This window comes from Fringilla coelebs, assembly GCF_963513975.1.
Source record: "Fringilla coelebs genome assembly, chromosome: 8".
In the NCBI taxonomy this organism is placed as follows: Eukaryota; Metazoa; Chordata; class Aves; order Passeriformes; family Fringillidae; genus Fringilla; species Fringilla coelebs.
The window spans coordinates 2,961,161-2,984,993 of record NC_140066.1 but is presented as its reverse complement, the minus strand read 5'-3'; the positions used below and the strand labels follow the sequence as shown (position 1 = coordinate 2,984,993).

Here is a 23,833-nt window from a genome sequence, read left to right as displayed (position 1 = left end):
CTATTCAAGCCCTATTGAAATACCATTTCTGACTCCTTTTTTAACCTGATTCAAGTACAAACACATTTATTTCAAATGTTTTCACTTTCTTTTTTCTTTCTCAGGTGGCCTACACAGCTGTTTCACTCTCTGCATTTGCTTAGCCCTTAACCCTATTCAGGGGATGTTCTGCAATGCTGAGAGGGTGTCCTGAGATGCTCAGAGCCCTTTTTTGGGAGGGAGCCCTGCAATATTCAGAGCCCTAGATCAGGGATCAATATTGATCAGCCCTGGATCAATATTCCTGGCACTGTTTAGGGCATCTTTAATGCTCAGAGCCTTTCTCAGAGGTTCCTGTGGTGTTCAGGGCATGCTCAGAGCCCTGGACCAGAGAGTCCTGAAATCCTCAGGGCACCCTTTATGCTCAAAGCCCAATTCAGGGCATGTTCTGCAATGCTGAGAGGGTGTCCTGAGATGCTCAGAGCCCTTTTTTGGGAGGGAGCCCTGCAATATTCAGAGCCCTAGATCAGGGATCAATATTAATCAGCCCTGGGTCAATATTCCTTGCACTGTTTAGGGCATCCTTAATGCTCCTGTGGTATTCAGGGCATGCTCAGAGCCCTGGACCAGAGAGTCCTGAAATCCTCAGGGCACCCTTTATGCTCAAAGCCCTATTCAGGGCATGTTCTGCAATGCTGAGAGGGTGTCCTGAGATGCTCAGAGCCCTTTTTGGGAGCGAGCCCTGCAATATTCAGAGCCCTAGATCAGGGATCAATATTGATCAGCCCTGGATCAATATTCCTGGCACTGTTTAGGGCATCCTTAATGCTCCTGTGGTGCTCAGGGCATGCTCAGAGCCCTGGACCAGAGAGTCCTGAAATCCTCAGGGCATCCTTTATTGCCCAGAACCTTTCTCAGGTCTGACCTGTGATGCTCAGAGCCCTGGACCAGAGAGTCCTGAAATCCTCAGGGCACCCTTTATGCTCAAAGGCTTTTTCAGGGGATGTTCTACAATGCTGAGAGGGTGTCCTGAGATGCTCAGAGCCATTTTTAGGAGGGAGCCCTGCAATATTCAGAGCTCTGGATCATCTTGCGCTGTTCAGGGCACCCTTAATGCTCCGAGCTGTTCTCAGAGGTTCCTGTGGTGCTCAGGGGACACCCAGAGCCCTGTGCCAGGGTGTCCTGTGCTGCTTGGGGTGTCCATTTTCCCCTTTTGGAGCAGAGGTTGTGGGGCCCTGCCCTGGCTGGGAGCTGTGGGAGCAGGTACCCGGAGCTGTGCCGGCGGCCAGGCTCGCGGCGCAGCCGGGGCCAGATGTTTCCCAGATGTTACTCACTTCCTGTCTGGCCTCTCCACATTTAGCTTTTTATGTACTTGTTTGTTTTGGACTACAAACAAAATAAAAAGGGTTTTTATAACCCTGTTCCCGTGGGGCTGTGAGTTCAGGATATAATCTGGAGTCTATTCACTATTGTCTCGGTCCCCCCTTGCCCTCGGTGCCGTCCCTGGGCTCACACAGCCTCACGCTCTGCTTTTGTTAAAATCCTTTTTTTCCCACATGACAGCTTCCCTCCACAGACCATTTTTCTTTATTTTTTAATTTATTTTTTTAAATTTGTTTCCTTTTTTTTTTTTTTTTTAAATTTTTTTCCTTTCTTTTTTTCCCATTCCCCTTCCAGCTCCCAGGGGAGCTCTGGGAATATCGTTGGGCAGTTTGGCACGGAGGCTGGAGGAGGGAACACCACTTTTCTCAGCCCCTGTCACTGTGTTGTTAGGAGGGCTCTGTAGAATACCTGTGATGACACCCAGCATCCTGCTGGATTGCCTTTGTGAGGAATTTTAACCACTTTGCCTGGCTGAGGATGTTTGGAGAGTGAAACAGCCGTGTAGACCACCTGAAAAAGGAAAAAAGAAAGTGAAAACACATGAAATAAATGGGTTTATACTTGAATCAGGTTAAAAAAGGAGTCAGGAATGGTATTACAAAAGGGAATGCTGTCAGCTATGGGGTAGGGGAGGATGAAAAAATTATCTAAAAGTATTGTTTTGGCATGCCAGGAAGTTCTGGTAATCACTATAACGAAGCCATGGAGTTTTTCTCTCTGGAAAAGATGCGGATCAGAATCTGTCCTGCTCTGTGGGGTTGTTTGGTGGATGCTCCTCTCCTTGTCCCCCTGGATCTGGGGGCATCCACTGTAACACCAGCCTGACTCAAACAAAATGAACCTGGCAGCTTCCCTTCAAAATGTGTCTGTTCAGCTCTTTTTGCTCTCCTCACACTTCATTTATATTTTTTTTCTGCCTGTTGGGGTTAAGGCCCCTTTTCCTCTTTTCTTTCTCCTTCGCTCTTAATTGCCTGTTAAATAATTTAAATATTTAGGACTAAAGGGCTTCAATTATCCATTAATTTACATTAGTAATTTATATATCAGGCTGAATGGACACACTGTTAGTGTAATGGGTCCCTGTGGACTGGCAGGATGGGGGCTGCAGTGCATTTTCCTGGAAGCATGGATGTTTCCTTACACCTCCCAGCCTGGACATCAAGAGTGTGAGAGGGACCTCTGCTGTGGGGTCTGGGGTCCCATCTCCTTGGGATGGAGGTGTTTGAGTTTCAAAGGAGCATTTTTGGGTTTTTTCTTTCAGTTTTAACTGTGCCTGCAGGGGGTTGGATGGGAAGCAGATCCAGGCATGGGCTTAGCCTTGGAGCCCAGTGTCCCTGGCCAGTGACAGCTGGCTCTTCCCCCAGGACTGGGATGGGGCAGCACCTTTTTTTCTGAATTCAGAAAATGTCTGGGGCAGGATTTGGGGGTTTCCAAGTGCTTGTACACGTTTGGTTTGAACCCAAGCCAGCCAAGGGCTAGCTGGCAGTCCTGCTGACAAGTCGTTGCCAGTGGCATTGCCAGTCTGAGCAGGAATCCTGAGGATCCATCCCTGCGGGGGCTCAGGAATCAGGGGCAGTGTGAGAAACACCAATCACTCGTTTTTAAAAATTTAAAAGTTTGATAGTAATAAAATGGTTATAAAAATAGCAATATAATTAGGGTGATAATAATTTGGACAATTTGGATTAGGACAATATGAGACAACAAAAACAAAGAGTTACAGACAGTCCAGGTGCCTTTTCTGGGCAAAATAAGCCCAAAAAAGGACCCAGGTTAATAGAGGAATAATCCTTAAAAACAACAGCCTGTTGCACATTCATACAGCTCATCCATGATGCATCAATTCCATTCACACACAGGATTCTGGCTGGGCAGTGTCAGCTTCTTCCTCTGAACCCTGACGGCATCTTCAGGGCTGAGCAAGGCAGGAAGAACTCGATAATGGAGCAATAAATTCTCTTTCTCTGAAAGATTTGGGTGTCCTGTGGCTGCTATCTTGGTGCAAGTCCTTTCATTTAAGAAAAATACCTTCCATAGCATAGTTTCTATTTTAACATTATGTTATAACCTAAAACTATATTTAACACACTACTTAAGAAAATGAATGCAGCACAACTTTCTAACATAACACATACAACATTCCTTTGAATATTTGCGAAAAGCCAATCAGCAAACACGCGTTTTTCACAGGCTGCAGGGCAGGGCAGTGAGGCCATTCACGGATGGGGCTCCGGGGAGGAGGCAATGGGAGCCGAGCTGCCTGCCCGGGTCTGCCGGGCTGCGGCCCCGCCCGGGGCTCCCGGGCTCGCCCGGAGCAGAGGTCGCTCCATGACTCCCATTACCCGTGGTTACAGCAATTAGTGCCAATCGTTTATGGAAATGCAGCCGCTGCGGGACAGCCAGGGGGAAAGTACCAGGCTGGTGGGCACCGGGATTTTCCCTGTTTTTTCCATGACGTTCAGTGTGGGTGACCCTTTGCCCTTGCTCCCTTGAGAGCTTGTGGATCACCTGGAAGCCCTGGATGCTGCAGAGGGATGCCCAGGATGCTGGGGTGGGATGCCCAGGATTCTGTGGTGGGATGCTCAGGATTCTATGGTGGGATGCCCAGGATTCTGTGGAGGGATGCCCAGGATGCTGTGAGGGATGCCCAGGATGCTGCAGAGGGATGCTCAGGATGCTGCAGAGGGATGCCCAGGATGCTGTGGTGGGATGCTCAGGATGCTGTAGTGGGATGCCCAGGATGCTGCACAGGGATGGCCAGGATGCTGCAGAGGGATGCTCAGGATGCTGTAGTGGGATGCCCAGGATGCTGTACAGGGATGCCCAGGATTCTATGGTGGGATGCCCAGGATGCTGTGGTGGGATGCCCAGTGTCTCTGCCCTCAGAGGTGCCTCTGAGCCCTGCAGGAGCCATTCCACTGCTGTGCCAGGAGTGTCCTGCACCCACCAGAGCAATGCTCACCTTTTGGAGATGCTCAGCGTGTTTGTCACTGAATTCAACGTGCCAAACTTCATTTTACTTGTCAGCATTGTGTATTTTGAAGGTCGATTTTTATCAATCCCTCGGGGTCTTGTAGCAGCAGCAGAGGGAGAGGATGGTGTGGGAGGAAGTGTTGGCTTGTTGCAGCATCAGCATGGATGCTTCCAGGTGGAGTTCCACCTATACAGGGAGGCACAGACCCCCAAAATTGGGGCATTTCCAGCCTGGGCACCTCCAGCAGCAAGGGGTACCCATGCTGAGACAAAAAAGGTGCTTGTGGGAGTTTGGGCCACCTAGGAGTTTAGTTTGGTGCTGCACACCAGCAGGGGTGTGTGTGCCAGAGGACAAAAGGAGGAAAGAGAAGCTTGGTGGTGTGGGAGCACGGGCTCTGTCCAGAGAAGAAAAGGTGGAAATTCCCACTGGTGAGAAAGGAAGAAACCTGTGGTGACACAGGGTGCAGTGGGATTGAAATGCCAGAGAGGGGAGGAGGGTGCCAAACAACACTAGGAAGCTCCTGAAGGCTCCCCACCTCCCTGGAGTGGAGCCTGAGGGGAAAAGGCTTTGTTTTTTGGGGGGGTTTCCTTCCGTGCTCCCCAGAAAAACCCCCAAAGCTCATGGTTTTTGTCAAACCACGGCTTTTTTTCTCTGTGGTAAAGCAGGTGTGAGGTGCTGGGAGCCCAGCTGGCTGCAGGGTTTAGAGGGAAAGGAATCAAACTAATCAAAGTAATTGCTAAAATCCTTTTGCCACTGGCTGGGCACCTCTCTTTGTGCCAGGCTTGAGGTACCTGCCCCCATCCCACCTGCTCCTGGCTTCAGGGATCAAATCCTAGCCCAGAAAAGGGGATGGGGAAGCCTTGTCATCTAAGCTAGTCTCACTGGTGCTTTGGGGGCTTATTCTTTAATAAGGATATTGCTGAAAGAGGGGGGAGAGAGAGAAAAATCTTAATATTTGACATTCAGCATCAGCAGGGATTAATTTTTTTTTTCCTTAAATCTTTTTCTATCCCTGTTTCTCCCCCTCCCCCCATTTTTTTCCTTCTGTTTTCCTCCGCAGTAAAACGAGAAGGGAAGAAAAGGGCAGAGAAAGGACAACAAAAAGCAAAATATTTCCAGCCTCCATTTGTGGTGGCTATTGTGTTGTTGTTGGGTTGTTTTTTTTTTTATCATAGCAACAAATCTGAAAGATTAAGGGCAACTTTAAAGACTGTTTAATAAAGGGACCTTAATCAGCCTCTCCTGTGATGTTCCTCCCCCAGCTGAATTAATGGGGAATGTGAGGCACGGAGTGGACCTTTTCTCTGGTTGTTCTTTTTTAATGATTAAATAATAATAATAATAACAATAACAACAACAGGATGATTAAAGTGATTTCAAAGCAGGGCAGCGTTGCTGGCAGCGCCTCCCTGGGCTGAGCTGGAGGGCGGGAGGTGATGCTGGGGTGGCGCCGGTGGCACAGGGAGCCTCGGGAGCTGCGGGAGAGGGATGCTGCTCCCAGCCCACGCCTGCCACCGAGCGAGCTGCGGGAGAAGAGTGGGAAAAGCGTCGGGAAAAGTAGGGCAGCAGCTGGCGAGGGGCTGCGGAGAGAGAGAGAGGCTGGCTGGAGGCGGCGGGGAGCGTCCTTCCAGCCAGCCTTGGCTTCCCGGGAGGAGAGAGTGGGTGAGAGAAAGACAAAAAGGACGGGTGGAAAAAAAAAAAAACCCTCCCAAAACCAAACACAACCCTCCCCCCCAACTTTCTGTTCCTTTTGTACTGCTGTTCCCTTCTTTGCTGCCTCAACTTTTTTGCTTTACCTTGCCAGCACCTCAGCTTCCTTGGGGCGGGACGTGCTCAGCCGCCTCCTCTGGATTTTGGGATTGAAGCGCCACCACCCAGGGGTACCAAACCTTGTGAGCCACTTTTAGAAGGCCTGGCTGGGCTGTCCCTGGCTGGGCTGTCCCTGGCTGGGCTGTCCCCACCTCGATGGGGTGCTCAGAGGGTGAAAGCTGCTCCTTCCAGCCCGTGGTCCTGTAGGATGTGCATGCCCAAGGAGGGATGCCCGGTAGGCAGCAGAGCATCCCTCTCTTCCCGAGGAGCACGGGGAGGTTCACAGCCCTCACAGCTCACTGCTGCTGCTGCTTTAAAGTCACTTTTCGTGCCCAAAGTCGCCTCCAGCTTTGCACGTTCAGGGGAAAAAAGCGAACCCACCCATTGCAAAACAGCCTCCTGAAAGTTGCACTCTCAAGGGGAAGGCTGGGGAATTTACATTTTGAAATATGTATGTAATTTGGGTGAAGGGGAAATCTCTCTCTGTCTGCAAAACCCTGGACTTTCTTTCTCCCAGAGTTAGCATTTTCCAAACTGCAGCGTTCAGTTGAACAGGAGACCCTTTTAAATTTTATTTTATTTTATTTATTTTATTTGTGTTTTCCAAGGAGAGCTCGCAGCTTCCAGCTGGAGTTTGCTGCAGTTTGAAGGATAATTAATAATTCTTTGGACTTTCTGGCGTTAACCAGGGCAACAAGTCCCTGTTTGTTCCTTGTTTTCTTCTCCCTTCTCTCTTTTCTTGTTGAAATGATTATTCTTTTCACAACAGGAGCCCAGCACACGCCGTACATGTGAATAAACAGTGCGTTACCGCCTTCTCCGCTGCTGGGGCTTTCCTTTCATGGGCCAAAGCAAATAAATAAAAAGTTCATATAATTATTATATCCATTAAAAGCGACGTTGTAGCTCAGTAAACAGAACAAACTCGACAAGAGGACCGTGACAATGGAATTAAAATAGCACAAAGGGAAGTGTCTGTGCCCGTAACAAGAACCAGCGCTAGATGGAATTTGGAGATAGTTTTCCAACAAAACTGCTTCCCTGAAGGGAATGTATAAAACAGCACAAAAGAAGCCAGCACAATAGAGTGGAACAGGGATTTGCTGCATAATTCCTCCTCCTTTTTTTTCCTCCTTTCTTTCTTTCTTTTTTTTTTTTTTTTGATTTGAATTCACTCTGTTTTCCGTGGGTATTTACGGGGATCCGCGCAGCTCGCGGCGCCGCTAAAAGCAGAAATCAGGAACAATTTACTCCAATCTGCCTGTGTCGTGTTGTAAATCCATTTAATGAAAAATGAAGAGATTTTTACCATAAGGGATCTCAGCTGTTTACACTTCTCAGGAGGCTTCGCCTTTGATTATCATAATCATAAAGATAAACAAAAGAGTAGTGGCTCCATAAATACTCCAGTGTAATGCATAACCAACAAGATAAATCTCTCTCTTTCCTGCTCCCACGATGGGAGGTGCTGCCAGAGCCTGAGTGTTTCTCCCCTGGGGGCTGGGGATGCTTGGAATTTGGGTTGGACTCTTAGCTGAGGCTGGCAGGGGCACAGGGATGCAGTGGTGGGATGTGTAGGGATGCTGTGGTGGGATGCCCAGGATGCTGCAGTGGGATGTGTAGGGATGCAGTGGTGGGATGTGTAGGGATGCAGTGGTGGGATGTGTAGGGATGCAGTAGTGGGATGTGTAGGGATGCAGTAGTGGGATGTGTAGGGATGCTGTGGTGGGATGCCCAGGATGCTGCAGTGGGATGTGTAGGGATGCAGTGGTGGGATGTGTAGGGATGCAGTAGTGGGATGTGTAGGAATGCAGTGGTGGGATGTGTAGGGATGCTGTGGTGGGATGTGTAGGGATGCAGTGGTGGGATGCCCAGGATGCTGCAGTGGGATGTGTAGGGATGCAGTGGTGGGATGTGTAGGGATGCAGTGGTGGGATGCCCAGGATGCTGCAGTGGGATGTGTAGGGATGCAGTGGTGGGATGTGTAGGGATTCAGTGGTGGGATGTGTAGGGATGCTGCAGTGGGATGTGTAGGGATGCTGCAGTGGGATGTGTAGGGATGCAGTGGTGGGATGTGTAGGGATGCTGTGGTGGGATGTGTAGGGATGCAGTGGTGGGATGTGTAGGGATGCTGCAGTGGGATGTGTAGGGATGCAGTGGTGGGATGTGTAGGGATGCTGCGGTGGGATGTGTAGGGATGCAGTGGTGGGATGTGTAGGGATGCAGTGGTGGGATGCCCAGGATGCTGCAGTGGGATGTGTAGGGATGCAGTGGTGGGATGTGTAGGGATGCAGTGGTGGGATGTGTAGGGATGCTGCGGTGGGATGTGTAGGGATGCAGTGGTGGGATGTGTAGGGATGCAGTGGTGGGATGTGTAGGGATGCAGTGGTGGGATGTGTAGGGATGCTGCGGTGGGATGTGTAGGGATGCAGTGGTGGGATGTGTAGGGATGCTGTGGTGGGATGTGTAGGGATGCAGTGGTGGGATGTGTAGGGATGCTGTGGTGGGATGTGTAGGGATGCTGCAGTGGGATGTGTAGGGATGCAGTGGTGGGATGTGTAGGGATGCTGCAGTGGGATGTGTAGGCATGCAGTGGTGGGATGTGTAGGCATGCAGTGGTGGGATGTGTAGGGATGCAGTGGTGGGATGCCCAGGATGCTGAGGTTGGATGCCCAGGATGCTGAGATTGGATCCCCAGGATGCTGCAGTGGGATGTGTAGGGATGCTGAGGTTGGATGCCCAGGATGCTGCAGTGGGATGTGTAGGGATGCTGCAGTAGGATGCCCAGGATGCTGAGGTTGGATGCCCCATGTGAGGTCATCCTGCCTTAGTTTACCTCTCAGGCTGCTTTGCAAAAACCTGACCTGAGGATTTAGCTAAAAAGCCGATTTGTTTCTATATTTATTGATATAAGTGAGGTGGGTTTTGATCAACGAGGCTGTTGCATGCAGAAATATCTGTGGGGCTGCCCAGCTCCTCCTTCCCACCCTTTTCTCAGCACAGACTTTGCTTTCTTTATTCCTTTCCCTGTCCCCATCCAGTCCTGGTTTAATAAAGGTATGCAGCCAGGGAGGCCAGCTGCAGGCTCTTCCTTTAGCTGGGAGAGGAGGAATCTGCTTTTTTTTTTATTTTTTTCCCTCCAAGGGTGTAATTAGGGCTGGCTGGGTGCACCCCCTCATTACCCAGGCTGGGGAGGAATGCTCTCTAATTATAAAGTTTGCCTGTCGCCGGGCAGGAGGGACAGGAGGGACTTGTAACCCGCTGGGAAATGCCTGTCTGTCCTGGGAAATGCCTGTCTGTCCCTCCCTTTCAGGCTGGGTGGGCTCTGGGAGGAGCTGGAGGCCCTGGGATGGAGGGATGGGGCTGGATGGTGCCAGGTTTGGCAGGAAGGGACTGTGAAGCTGCTGGAAGAGGGCAGCCAGTGTAGGAAAAGGAGCAAATTGTCAGGCAGAGATGCTTGGGGGAAAGGTTAAGTGGTTCTTTCCAGGTTTAATAAGAGTTAAACATTAATAACAGTGGTGAGAATGGAGAGGCCAGACAGCAGATTCCAGCTGCTTTTCCTGGCTGGTGGGAGCAGGAGGGGGTGGGCTCCAGTTTTTGGGGGGGGCAGAGAGGTAGAACAACACCTTCTGCACACCCCTGGACACAGCAGCACCCTGGGGGCTGGGATTCTGTGCAGCCTGGGGGTGGTCACCCCACAAGCACAGCATCTCCCCATGGGTTTTTCAGCTCAAAATCCAGGCTGGAGGTGGGGTAGGCTCATGGAATGTGTTGGGTGTGAAGGGACCTTGAGAGATTGTGTGCTTCCAACCCCCACAGTGGGCAGGGACACCTTCCACCAGAGCAGGGGGCTCCAAGCTCCATCCAGCCTGGCCTGGCACTTCCAGGGATGGGGCAGCCACGGCTTCTGCAGGCAGCCTCACCTCCCTCACAAGGAAGAACAACTTCCAGAAATTTCCCCTCTCCCTTTGAACCCGAATGAACCCGGCTGCTGGGTACCACTGGTTTTCCTGAAGGTTCCACCCTCAGCTTTGTGGCTTCTGCTGGCAGCTTGGGGCTGTCCCCTCCCGGGAGGGAGAGGTTAATGAGCCACACTGAGTTAATGAGGCTGGGGGTTACATCAGCCAGCTGCAGCCCTGGGGACCTGTTCCATTCCCTGCATCTCACACTCCCAGTCAGCGCTTCCCAGCCTGTGTCTGAGCAATCCCAGGCTGCTGGAGGCACAGGGGTTCCTGGGCTCTGTGTCAAGAGGCAGCAGGGCTGGATGTGGGTGCCTTCAGATCTCCCAAACCCATGCTCAGTTCCAGCCTGCATCTTGGGTTGTCCTCTCTCAGAACTCAGGACATCCCTCTGGCTGTCCTGGACTGCCAGGGGGCTCAGAGACCCTGGCACAGAGCCCACAATGTCTGTGGTTTTGATTTTGACCCATGGAGCAAGTCACCAACCTTAGATGGAGATCTGCAAGGCACAACAGTTTAAGTAGAATGATGGCAAAATTATCACGGGGTGAAAAATAGATTTTGGGGGTTTTTAGAATGGGGGTTCAGATGGAGGGATCTGGGTGTGTCCAGCCTTTCTCCTTCTTCTTCTTGGCCTCCACCTTCTGCTGTGATGTTGGCACTTTTAGAGCAGAAGCTCACTGTCTAACATAGGTGATGGTATGGGGAAGTAATTGTAAATAATGTACACGTCGTTTTTAGTATAAAAATTAACACCACCCTGGGGGCAGGCAGAGTGCCTCTCACTGTCTTGCTGAGCAGACCTCAGCAGGCCAGAGAAAGAATTTTATAGATAAGATACAATAAACAACCTTGAGAATGAGAACTGAAGGGCTCTGACTCCTCTTTCGAGTGCTGGGCTGGGAAAAAGAGACTTTCTAAAATATCTCGGGGTCACTCTGATGCTCAGGGTGCTTTTAGGAGGGGAAGTTTGGGGGTGTGTTCCCACTGGACACAAAGTTGTCCCAATGGCAGCCTGGGATGGGAAGCCCATGGGAATAGGACAGGACTGGACTGGTGATGGCAGTTCCCCCTGAGCTCAGGGATGGGCTGGAATGGGCTGGAATGTGTCCCTGCAGGGCTGGCAGCAGGGATGCCCTCAGCCAGGCAGGGATTCTGGAATGGCAGGGAGCCATGCCATGGCTCCAGTGTCAAAATTTGCTGGAGTTGTAATGGCAACAGCACTAATCTCTAAATGAGCCTGTTCACACATTCTCCCTGGAGGCGAGGGAGGGGGGATCTGGGAAGGGGGGACAGCCCCAGCCCAGCCTTCCAGACACCTCCTGGAGCCCAGCTGGTAGCTGGAGCATCCCCTCCATCTCTGTCTCTGGAGCCAGAGCCATTCCCATTCCCATCCCTGCTGGAGGATTGGGAAGGAAGGCACATGACTCCTCCTGTGGTGCTGCAGATAAGCTGTCATGTATTTTTTCATTTCTCCAGGAGGATTTTAACCCACCTGGCAGGTTTAACTCTTCCCTGCCAGGCCTTCCCAGGAGCCAGCACCTGCCCTGAGGCAGGCAGGGACGTGGGGAGGTGGAGGCAGAAGGGGTTAAGTGTCCACAGCCACCGAGATTTAGCCGGAGAAACCCAGGCATCCCAGCCTAATCCCTGCATCCTTCCATCCCATCCCTGCCTGCCTGGGACCGGCAGCGGGGAGGGCTGGATGTGGGTGATGGGCAGCCACTAATGCTCCTGTAATCTTCCAAATATTTGGAGGGATAACAATTGCAGGAGAGAGGATTTTAACGCTTGCCTGAGGAGGTTTGCTTGGCCATTGCTGCAGGGGGAGTTGCTTCCCGGGCTTGCCATCCTCAGTGCAGCGTGTGTGGGGTGATGGAGGGGGGTTAAGGCTGGATCCCACCCCGGTGCTGCTCCATTTGGGGGGTCCGGTGGGTTTGGGGTCGTGGGTCTTGACGGGCCAACATCTGTAAATCACCCCGCAGGGAACAGATGCTGCAGATAATCCAGCTCAGACCCAGCAGATTAAAATGTGTGATGAGGGATGGGGAGAGGAAAAGAAGTGCCTGTTCCCCTCCTCCCTTTTCCTCTCGTTGCTCCTGCTACACTCATCCCCGAGGCTTCAGGATTTGGTCCCGTGGGTTGAAGCTGGGAGCTGCCCCCTCTTTTTTTTTTGTCTCTCCCTGCCCACAAAGAGCTCCAGACACCCCGGAACACCGTGCCCCAAGTCGTGTGAGATTGTGGGATGGTGACAGCCTGGGATTTCCAAAAAAAAAACCCAAAACAAACCCCAGAAGAGATCTGGGAAGCAGGCACCCACCTCCAGCAGGAAGGAGGGAAGCCAGCAGATGGGAACCCCCTGCAGACGTCTGCCGGGGAGATGATTACAGGCAGCGCAGCGCGCTCTCAAATATTTATTAGTTTGTCACTGCTGGGAGTTTCATTGCTGCTGTGATGGCAGGACTGGAAATCCCGGCTGTGCAGGGCTCCTTTCCTGCTTTCCCATGCTAAAGCATCTCCCCTGCCTGCTGCTCCTGTGGGTCACTGGGCCACAGTGTCACCTGCGGTGGCACCGCAGCCGCGGTGGCCTCTGCGGAGTCACACCCCTGGGAATTAGAATTGCCTTTTTTGGGGGGCTGTTCTGCAGTTGTGCACTCAGGGCAACAGCACAAGCAGCGTGTTCCTCCCCCCAGTGGCTGCGTGTGGATTTTTTTGGGGGGCCCCCCGTGAGTGTCGGCAGAGCGAGAGGTTTCCCATGCGGCGGGTGGCAGCGGGGATGAAAGGCTGGCTTGATGGCTTGTGATAAATGTGCCCAGCGTGGTTCTCCTCCCTTTTCTCATCCAAAGTCCCCCTTGTTCCTGTGCCTTAATTCCTCCCCAGTGTGTTTAAATAGCAGTGAGGGTTTCATGCTGGAGGAAAACGCCCTGCCCAGCTGCAAATGCTTTTTTTCCCAGCTAATTTCTGAATGGAAAAATTACCCTCCCCCTTGAATTGCTCTCATCCATGAGTCTGGGGAATCTGTGGGGTTGGGGCTCCGTGGCATGGCCCCAGTTGTTAGTCTGCCATGTAGAACCCATCATCCTTTTCCCCTGTCTCCTGTTAGAGCTGCTTTTTTGGCCCCAGATCTTTCTTGGAGAGAAACAAAAATCTCTCAGCTGTCGTGAGTTTGCAGGATTTTAACCTTCCCAACATGCTCCTGGCTTAAAAGTTTCAGGTGTTTTGGGTTCAGACCTTAAACCCAGTGGCTTTTGTAGCCACCAAAAGCAGATGTTGGATCTGGCTGGTGACACCATCCTATTCCCCTGCCTTCATCCCCAAAGTCACTGTGCCCATGTGGAGAAGAACCTTGAATTCTTATTTGGGCAGAGCCCTTCTTGCAGCAGGGTCTGGATGGGATTTTGGGTGCCACCAGGGGTGTCTCAGCCCCAAACATTGTCCTGGGGGCCCAAGTGGCTGCGCTGCAGCCTTCACCCTTCCCGTGCAGATGATGCTGGTGAGTCACAAATCCGGATTTTCATCCCCATCCGGCCGTGACTCATCCCCTCCCAGCTCCTCTTGGATGACCTAAAGTCTTGTTCAGCATCACCAAAGTGGTGATGAGGTGGGAGAAAACATATCCTCGGTTTTGGCTCTTGGAGAAGGATCTCTCCTTCTTGCCTGTGGTTTTGGAGCAGGACCACGAGCACTTTGGGGTGTCAACTCCACAGGGGAAGATCCTTCCAAAAACTGGCTCTGGGGGATACCTGTGCCCATTCCCAGCTGCCAAGCCCAGGTCTGACTTTGCCACGGGGAGCATCATATCAGGGAGGTTTGCACACAAGCCCATGAGTGAAGTTTTGTTGGCTGCCTCTGCTGCCAGTTCGATTATCTCCTGCCAGCCCCCTTTGCCAGGGAATTTAGAGCCGTGGTTTTTGAAATTAACAAAAAAAACCAGCAGAAAACCGACAGAACGACAACCCAGTGGATGAAAAATTGATTAGCAGGTTAAAAAAAGGGATATTTGCTGCTGTGACAGGTGAAAGGCTGCTCAGCAGGAGAGGGGAGCAGGAGCAGCAGCCTGAGGTGGTCACAGGGAGCAGTGTGGGATTTTGTTTCCTAAATCTTGGAAACAAAAAGGGTGGGGGTCACACACCTTGGCATTCCCTGTCTCCCTGCCTGCTACGAGGCCTGGGAAAATTGCAGGTCTGCAAATGAGGTGGGGAAGGAAATAAGCAGCAGCAGAGAGGTGGGGAAGAGCCAACCAGAGAGAAAGAGAGAAATTAGCCCAGAGTTTAATTCATTGTTTCCAAAAGAGCAGTTAATGGATTATGACAAATGTCCTACTGCTCTCCCTTAGTGCTGTGTTAAATGGAAATGGAAAGTCAATTTTCCTAAATGGATTTTAAACGACTGACCTCGTGCTTTTTTTTTTTTTTTTTTTTTTTTTTCCCTCACTGATTTTTGCTCAGGAGGAAGCCTGGTCATCTTGTTTTCTTGGTGCATCTGATTATATTTTTTTTTTCCTCTTCTTCCTCCTCCTCACAGCTTGGGATTCTGATTCTTTCCCTGCAGTGCTGCTCCTTGCCAAGGGTGATGAGGGGAGTGGGCTCTGGAGATGTTATCGTGGGGCTGGGGATATTTACTTGTTTTTTTTACTGGTATTTCCTGCACGCTGCAGTGCCTGGAGTTGAGAATCACAGCTCTGGCTGGGAGAAGAGAGGAGGAGGAAAAGCTCATAACTCCTTTGAGTGTAAAGAAAAGCCTGGAGATGTGACCTGACTGCTAGTGAGATTCCCAGGAACAACAGGTTAAGCAGCAGCATCCCTGTGCACCTGTGTGGGGGTTTTTATTACTCCTGTGATATTTGGGGTTGATTTTAATGGGATGGAAACGGGTGTCCTGCAGATGATGCTCAGCTTCAGTCAGAGCATCTTCCCAAGCTGCTGCTGGGAGTGAGGCATCCTAGGGCTCCCATTCCTAAGGGAGCACTGACCTGCTCATCCCTTTCCAAGATTTTTCTTGGCCTGGCCTGAACAGACACGACCTCCAGTTGGTTTTGCATTTAGATGGCTTTTGAAAGCAAACAAGCAGGAATATGGAGCTCCCCAGGGCAAAGCCCCCTGTTTCCTGGGATAGTGGGAATCCTGGTGGCACCTTTGGGTGATGTTCTCTGGAGGTGCCTGGGCTGGAAGCCATTGCTCACCTGTGGCATGATGCTGAAATCCAAGTGCTGGCGGGGGGTCAGATCCCAAATGCAGCTCCACTGAAGGTGTGGATGGCTGAGATTTGTCCCAGGAATATGGTCAGCATTCCCAGGACAAGCCCTGCCAGCATTTTGCTCGGAGCATGCCCATGCATTCCTCAGAGGAGGAGGTGTGGGGTGGGGGACACCACCCCCTCTGCAGCCTCTCTGTGTCCCCATCACTACCCATAGACCTGGATTTGTTTTCCTTTCCCTTGCAGTCTCCTCTGGTGGGATCACCTAGGCTTTGGGCTTGGGCTATAGGGGGACCTATAGTTGGGGACCTAGCAATCAGGTGACACAGGATTGATCCCACAGCTCTGTAGGATCAATTGCACAGAATCAAAGGGTTGGGTTGGAGGAGACCTCCAAGACCATCGAGTCCAACCCAGCCCCAACACCTCAACTCAACCTTGGCACCGAGCGCCACATCCAGGCTTTGTTAAACACACCCAGGGATGGTGACTCCACCACCTCCCTGGGCAGAACATTCCAGAACTTTATCACCCTTTCTGTAAAAAACTTATTCCTAATATCCAACCTATATTTCCTGAGATTGTGTCCTCTGGTTCTGTCAGAGCTGCTTTGCTGTTTTGCCTTTCCCACCCACCCTCACCTGCCGCTGCCGCCCGTGTGTGCAGGGCAGGGAGGGAGCAGCGGGCAGGGGGCCATGGGGCAGCTGCTGAGGCTCTGTTTGTGTGCCAGCAGGGCTGGAGTACAGCGACGTGCTGCCCGAGTCGTTCCCGTCGGCGCCGGCCGAGACGCTGCCGCACTTCCTGCGCGAGCCGCAGGACGCCTACATCGTCAAGAACAAGCCCGTGGAGCTGGTGTGCCGCGCCAACCCCGCCACGCAGATCTACTTCAAGTGCAACGGGGAGTGGGTCAACCAGAACGACCACGTCACCAAGGAGAGCCTGGACGAGGTCACTGGTGAGCAAAGCCCTCCTTGTCTCGCTGCTCTCCAAGCCCTTTGCCCTCTTGCCGCGTCTGCGCTTGTTGGGTTTGCCGGCAAGAGAAGGAATGAGGGAATCTGACTCCCATGTTCTCAGAAGGCTAATTTACTATTTTGAAATATTATAATATAGAAAAGAATACCATGCTAAAGAATGCAGAAAGGATACAGACAGAAGGCTACAAAGATAATAATGAAAACTCGTGACTCTCTCTTCCAGAGTCCCGACTCAGCTGGCTTTGTTTGGTCATTAACTAAAAACAATTCGCATGAAACCAATCAAACAACCACCTGTTGGTAAACAATCTCCAAACCACATTCCAAAGCAGCAAAACACAGGAGAAGCAAATCAGATAATTATTGTTTTCATTCTTCTCTGAGGCTTCTCAGCTTCCCAGGAGGAGAAATCCTGGTGAAGGGACTTTTCCAGAAAATATGACAGTGCCACACACTGTTGGTGGTTCTCCTCCAGGCAGCCATTGTGGCAGCAGGGAGCAGGCACAGACTTTCCCAGAAAAATCCTGGGAAGCTGGGTAGAAGCTGAGGGAAACTTAGAAGAAGAGAATTCAAACAATTATTATTTCTCTTTCTGTAACCATTGTTTGCTAGAGTGTGCTCCTGATAGCTCACCAACAGTGTGAGAGTGTGGTATTTGCAGGTAACCCCAATGAGAGGAGGAATTGATGAATCTGATTCTCAGAAGGCTAATTTATTATTTTATGATACTATATTATATAAAAGAATACTGTACTAAAACTCTGCTAAAGAATAGAGAAAGGATACAGGCAGAAGGTTTAACAAGATGCTAATTAAAAACTCGTGACCCTTCCAGAGTCCTGACACAGCTGGCCGTGATTTGTCATTAAGTAAAAACAATTCCCATGTTGGATAAACAATCTCCAAGCCACATTCCAAAGCAGCAAAGCACAGGAGAAGCAAATGACATAATATTATTTTCATTTTTCTCTGAGGCTGCTCAGTGTCCCAGGAGAAGAAATCCTGGCAAAGGGATTTTTCAGAAAATACAGCTGTGACATGAGAGGTTTTGACTTTAGGACCAATCAGGTCTTAGATCCACCACTGTTCCTATAAGAACTGTAGATTTCTAATAATAAGGTGTCTTTTCATCCCCTCTGGATAATAAAGTCAGTACGAATCATGACCAGACTGGGAACTTCCTACACACACCATGTTGGTGCTGTGGTCACCACTCCCCCCCCAGAAGCTTGGGGAAGTCACCCTGCCTGATTTCACTCCTACCCTTGTGCAGGACTTGGGGTTCTTACAAGGGATTTTGAAGGCAGCATGTTTAAATCTGATTAAAAAGAAAAAAAAAAAAGAAAAGGGGCTGCTTTTCTACAAAAATGCTTAATCAACATGTAGGAGTCATTGCCAGGAGGGGTGGCAAAGGCTGGCAGCTTATGCAGAGGGATTAAGTGTTTAATGGGTAATGAGAGCAATTGCAGGTAGGATTTGAAATGCCTGTTGATGGCAAATGAGCTCTTTTCTGCCTCAGAGGATAAATCAGCCTCTGGCTGCCTGGAACGGGGTGAGAAGGTGGGTTAGGTATTTTAGGGGGGGGTTACTCCGTGAGATTGGGCTCTGCAGAGCTGCTCAGTCCATGCCTTGAAACATCCTGGCGTGACAACAAGATTTGTGGGGTTGGATGTATCATGTAAAGAAGAATATTTGCTAAAATTGGGAGGCTTTAGCTCGGCACCCACCTTTTCTGCACTGGTTTTGGTACCTGGGGCTGATCAGGAGTGGAGGAAAAAAGTCACATTTCCCCTGTAACATCTGTCCTCTGCTAATCCCTGCAAGTGTGGCGTCCTGAGGGATTTAAATCAAGGCAGCCTTTTGAACTGCAGTGGTGCTGGCCTTGGAAGGCAGGCTGGGCTTAGAGGAGAGACTTCACCAGCCTGGAGGAGCCACCAGTATTTTGACAGAATCTCCTCTTGTCCCTGTGATTTTTCCCACCCTTGCCCTTCCCTGGTGTCTCCTGCTCTCCACCCTGTAGTAGCCATGAGCCAGTCTGTGCTCAGGTGCATCCCTGAGCCTGCTCTGGAAAGGGAAGATCCTTTCTTTCCTCTGCAGCTTTTTGAGCCTTTCCTCCTAAAGCTGCTTTAGCCATTCATGGGGTGTTTTTCCTCTAGAGGAAAAATAGAGATGCCCAGGCAGGCTGTCCCTTTGCTTTTTTGGAGGCTGACAGGAGCAGGGGGCACTCTGTTTTTCTCTCTTTCAGGGTGCATCTCCACCTCCCAGCTCTTGCAGAGGCCAGATCTGAAACCCTCCCCACTGTGGGGCAGAGTCAGTGCTGGTCAGTGACCCAGCAGCCTCTGCCAAGGGGTTTTTAGTTTATTTATAACATCTGGCCACGCTGGGCTGAGCCAAAGGTCTGTGTGCCCCACTCGTGGCACTGGAGGATGCTTGGGGGAAGATCATGGAACCAGGACAAGGAGGGAGCAATGGAGCTGCCCTGTCACCCTCCCAGCTTTCCACCACTCCCCACCTGGCACTGCCAGCTCTGGTGGCAACATCTGAGCAGCGTGGTCCCGCCCTGGGTGGAATTCCCCCCCCCCCACCTTGTTAATTTGTCTAATTGCTGTTAGGACTCACTTCTCTGGAGCATCCTGCGGGATGCCTTAGTGATGTGCAGTGTGGGAAGAAACACTTTATTTCATAGACTCATGGTATGGTTTAGGTTGCAAGAGACCTTAAAGATGATTAGTCCAACCCCCTGCCATGGGCAAGGACACTCTCCACTAGCCCAGGTCATTCCAAGCCCTTTCCAGCCTGCCCTGGAGCACTCCCAGGGATGAGGCATCCATCTGTTGCTGTGGGAACTCGCTTGCTTTGGTCCAGCATCTCCCTCTCAGATTCCAGCCCTGCTGTGTGCCTGCAGTTTGGGGAGGAAGCAGCACACACCTCCTTCATCCAGGCTTCAAAGATGGCATTGCTGCTGTCAGGGAATGAACCAACAGTGCCTGCAGGTGATGTGGTGCATACTAAAAGCTGCTGGTGTGGGCATCTTTGCCTGGCAGCCTCCCCAAGGAAAAGGGAGCTGGAACCAAAGTGGTAAAAAAAATCTGCATTTGCAGCTCCTGGTGTTGTTGGGGAAAGCTGCAGGAAAGGGCACATGGGAGAGCTGGGCACAAAGGCATGGGTTAACATGGTTAGTTTTTAAGTGTCCTTGCTTAAAAGCTTGGAAAAAGGGACCTTTAGGAAGAAGAAGGGGAAAAAAAAAATGAAAAGGAACTTTTAAGATGACGTGTCTTGAATGAGCCTGGCTCAGTAATGCTCTGACTGCGTCTGATCCCAAACATTTCATGCGGAAGAAAGCAAAAATAGGCCAAGTCAGAGAGGATAATTCAGCTGGCTGAGGAGAGCTGGGCGGGCAGGGCGGCTCTGTTTGGGTGCCTGAAAGCCCTTAGGAAGTGACTCCTGTGTGCCACGAGCTCTGTCTTCAGTTCTGGGGACAGAGGTTGGGCATTTGCAGGGTGCTTCCCACCTTTCCAGGGTGCTCATCCCACCAGAGCGTCCCAAGACGGATTGGAGCCATATCTGCATTCTGACTCCTTCTAAACTCCCAAAAGTGCTTGATACCTTTGCTTTTGGAGTTTTCTTGTTGTGGCTCTTTCTTTTTTTTGTTCCCCCCTGAATAGTGACAAAATAAATTGTATTTCCTTGTCAGCTCTTCTGCAGGAAGGTGGCAGGGAGACAGTAATTGCTCCTCACAGCACTGGGAGTGAGCTGTAACAAAATTACAGCTGGGGAGCGTGTGGCTCTCAATCACTGTGAAATTGAGGCCTTTTTAAAATAGAAACTGAAAAAAAAAAGTAAAAAATGGGCAGGTATTGCTTAAAATAAGGAAAAGTAAGGCCCAAGTCCCTCCTGCCCTTGGTGGGGATCATTGGTGCTCCTGCAGTCCAGGGACCGTGTCCTGGTCGTGGTGGTGTCACCTTTGTCATTGCCCCCCCTGCCATGGCCAGGCTGATTTCTTTAAGGTTTTATTTGTCTTGTTATAGTTGTATTTGGCACAGATAGGGGTGGTTTCTCCCCACAACAAAGCATCCTTCCTGGTGGGTGGGAAGGGCTGCTTGGATGTAGGGATATTGGGAAGATGAGGGCGAGAGCTGGTGGAGGAGGGCGCTGCCTTGAGAAATGCTGAAGAGATTCTGCTCCTGCACAGCTGGGCTGGGGGGAAAAAAGAGGCACTTCCACATGATCCATAGCCCTGGCTTCACCCCCAAACCAGAGGGAGCAGTCTCCCTGATTCTGCCAAGCCCAGAGGAGAAGCCTCCAAGCCTCCGTCCTCCAGCTTTGCCCGTGATGGAGACGCGATGCGCCACTGGATCCTAGAGAAAATGTGTGAATCCAGCAACCAGTACATTTAATTTTGGGTCAATCAACAGTGGGTGTTAGGCACACACTTCAGAAATTAAAAGGGCCTGATGTAAAAAACAGAGGAAAATTAGTAGGTGAGGCATGGAGAGTATATAGCAATAGAGAGGAAGCATATAAGCAGGATATGAAGAAATTTATGGCAGTAGAAAGGAGGAGGAAGGAAAAGTTGGTGAAGCCAGGGAGGTCCATCCTGGCTGGGCAAAGATCAATGTGCATGGTGTAGAGAGTTTGGGCACTGGAAAAATGAATGTCTCAAAGGGAGGAGGGACAAGGGAAGAAGGATGGTTGCTGGTGTCAAAGGGGATTGAAGGGGACTGGGAGATCCTACCCCAGAGAATCCCCTGGTTATAACAGTGAGGCTGGGGGAAGAAGGAGAGAGGGTAAAACTTTTAGTTGATACAGGATCAACATTCTCAGTACTGAATAAAACCCCGGTGCCCGTGGGAAAAGGATTATATTATGGTACAGGGAGCAACTGGCCAATCTGAAAAGGCTTCTTTTTGTAAACCCCTAAGGTACAAATTAGGGAAACAACGGGGCACTCACACATTTTTTCACCTGCCCAGTTCTCCACCAGCTCTCTCGGGAAGAGATTTATTAGAACAATTACAAGTGACGATTATCTTTAAGGACAGAGAGGTCGCTCTGGGGTGCTGCCTCAGTTTCCCCACTCCTGGCTGCTCACCCATGGATGCTGTGCCTCTGTCCCCCTGCAGGGCTGCTGGTGAGGGAGGTGCAGATCGAGGTGTCCCGGCAGCAGGTGGAGGAGCTCTTTGGCCTGGAGGATTACTGGTGCCAGTGCGTGGCCTGGAGCTCGGCGGGCACCACCAAGAGCCGCCGCGCCTACGTCCGCATCGCCTGTGAGTGCTGGGCTGTGTCTGCTCCAGGGTCTGGGCTGCTGCAGTGCCTGCCTCTGGGCTTCACATCAAGGGATGCTGAGCTCTCTGCACAGAGCAGGGGGACAGAACAGTTCCTGCTCCGGCTGGGGACCAGGGACAAATGATCCAAATCTCAGCCCGAGAGCGTAAACGAGGTGGGCTGGAGAGAGAAAAACAAGGATGGGACTTGATAACCAAAGGCTGTAATTGGGCAATTAATTGCAATGTGGTAATAATGGGCCAAAACTTGTAAAAGTGACCCCATGACCGGTTTTCCATTTTTTGCCCATTTTGGTTCATCTTGGGTGCAGCCCTGGCTGGGCTCTTGTGCTGCTCGAGGTGGATCCACTGAGGAGATCCTTCTAATACATCCCTGTTTATTCTGTAACTCCATCCAGTCTCTGTCCTAGGCCAGCCTTACAAGGCATCACTCCCATCTCCAAATGTCCTTCTCCACTTTGTGATGGGTTTGGGATGACCCATCCCTGCTGGATGACCCTGGTGTTCTCTCCCCACCCCAGCTGTAGCTTTGTTTCTGAGGGGTGGTGGCACTAGCAGGGTTAAGGCCACAGTGCCCAGCAGCGTGCTCAGCGCTTCCCAGGGTTTTATTATCCTTAATAACCCAACATTTATTATCCTTAATAACCCAACGGATGGCACCTTGCACGCTCAGCGACTCTGCATCCTCCCAGTCCCTGCTGTCACATGTCACTGCCCTGAGCTGCCCTTGGGGGTGTCAGCCTGATCAAAGGAGAGTTAGTCAGGCTGGGCACGCCTGAATTTGCTCAATTAGCAGAGCTACAGGGGGACAGCCAGGCTTGCCCAGTCCCAAATGGATTTGGCTGTTAGAGGGGTAATAATCCAACATGTTATCCAAAACAGAGTGGTGAATCAGCTGTGCTGCTGAAGGGGGATGCTGGGAGAACCAAAGACTCAGAGAACCACAGAAAGTTTGGGGTTGGAAGGGACCTTAAAACTGACCTCATTCCAGCCCCATGCCATGGGGAGTGACGCCCTCCTCTAGACCAGCTTGCTCCAAACCCCCTCGAGCCTGGCCTTGAGCACTTCCGTGGTGTTTTTTTGGTGCAGAGGGTTCAGGAGCCACATGGAGAGGCCTGGGAGCTGTAGCAGAGGATTGCAGCACCATCTAGTGATGCTCCTGCTCCTTTCCCAGGCTCTGGAGCAGGACACTGCTGTGTCCCCCACATCCTGAGGGGCTCTGCTGGGAGGGATGAAGAAACAATAGATAAGCTGAGTTTAGCCCTTCCTCCCAGGGCACATTTTGTCCTGGCTGTCTATGCCAGAGGGACTTCCTGACCTGAGGGTGCTTGGTGCTGGTGTGCTCACCAGTTTTGGAGGCTGCCCTGTTCCTGCTGCAGGCTGCTAACCCCTGGCTTCTCCTTCCCCTCCCAGATCTACGGAAGAACTTTGATCAGGAGCCACTGGGCAAGGAGGTCCCACTGGAGCAGGAGGTGCTGCTGCAGTGCCGCCCGCCCGAGGGGGTCCCACAGGCTGAGGTGAGTGCCTCCTGAAGGGATGCATGGTGGGTGTGCCATCCCATCCCATCCATCCCATCCATCCCATCCATCCCATCCATCCCATCCCATCCCATCCCATCCCGTCCATCCCATCCCATCTCCCATCCCATCCCATCCCATCCCAGTCTCCTGTCAGCTCTTATTCAGCAGAATGGTTTATTTTGGGCAGCACCCTCTCAGCACACTTCTCCCACACTTCCTGAGGTGCCTCAGAGGGAGGATCTGACAAGGAGGCACCCAGGGGGTTGTCTGGATGGGAGCAGTCACCGGAGGGCTGGGAAGTTCATTTTGGGTTGGTTTTCCTACCGTGGTATTGGAGCTTTCCTTGCCCCCAGCTCTGTCAGCTGCTGGGAGCTGTGTGATGGAGGGAGCCACAGTGTCTCATCCTCGGCCAAAACACCAGTAACATGCCCCAGTCAGGCCTGCTTTGGCCCAGTTTCCAGGAGAAATAAATCCAGTCAGAAGCAAGCTTGTCAAAGCGCCGAGGACATCTTTGGTCTCGGTGACGGCTCAACCCCCATCCCTTCCTTTCCTGCCAGGTGGAGTGGCTGAGGAACGAGGACGTCATCGATCCCAGCCAGGACACCAATTTCCTGATCACCATTGATCACAACCTCATCATCAAGCAGGCCCGGCTGCTGGACACTGCCAACTACACCTGCATGGCCAAGAACATCGTGGCCAAGCGCCGCAGCACCACGGCCGCCGTCATCGTCTACGGTACCGGCCCACGCAGGGC

At 51.4% G+C, this 23,833-nt stretch overlaps 1 protein-coding gene across 1 annotated transcript in view; it reads left to right on the top strand.

Annotated features, from left to right (window-relative positions):
* The window catches only part of UNC5B (unc-5 netrin receptor B), a gene marked incomplete at both ends in the record, with an annotated part of 57,244 nt that overhangs the window by 25,376 nt on the left and 8,035 nt on the right, over positions 1-23,833 (top strand). Inside the window, 4 exons of the mRNA XM_084210468.1 lie at positions 16,031-16,252; positions 21,395-21,538; positions 22,970-23,073; positions 23,634-23,814. Of these exons, the coding sequence (XP_084066594.1) occupies positions 16,031-16,252; positions 21,395-21,538; positions 22,970-23,073; positions 23,634-23,814 (651 nt within the window). The remainder of the gene's footprint in view (positions 1-16,030; positions 16,253-21,394; positions 21,539-22,969; positions 23,074-23,633; positions 23,815-23,833) is intronic.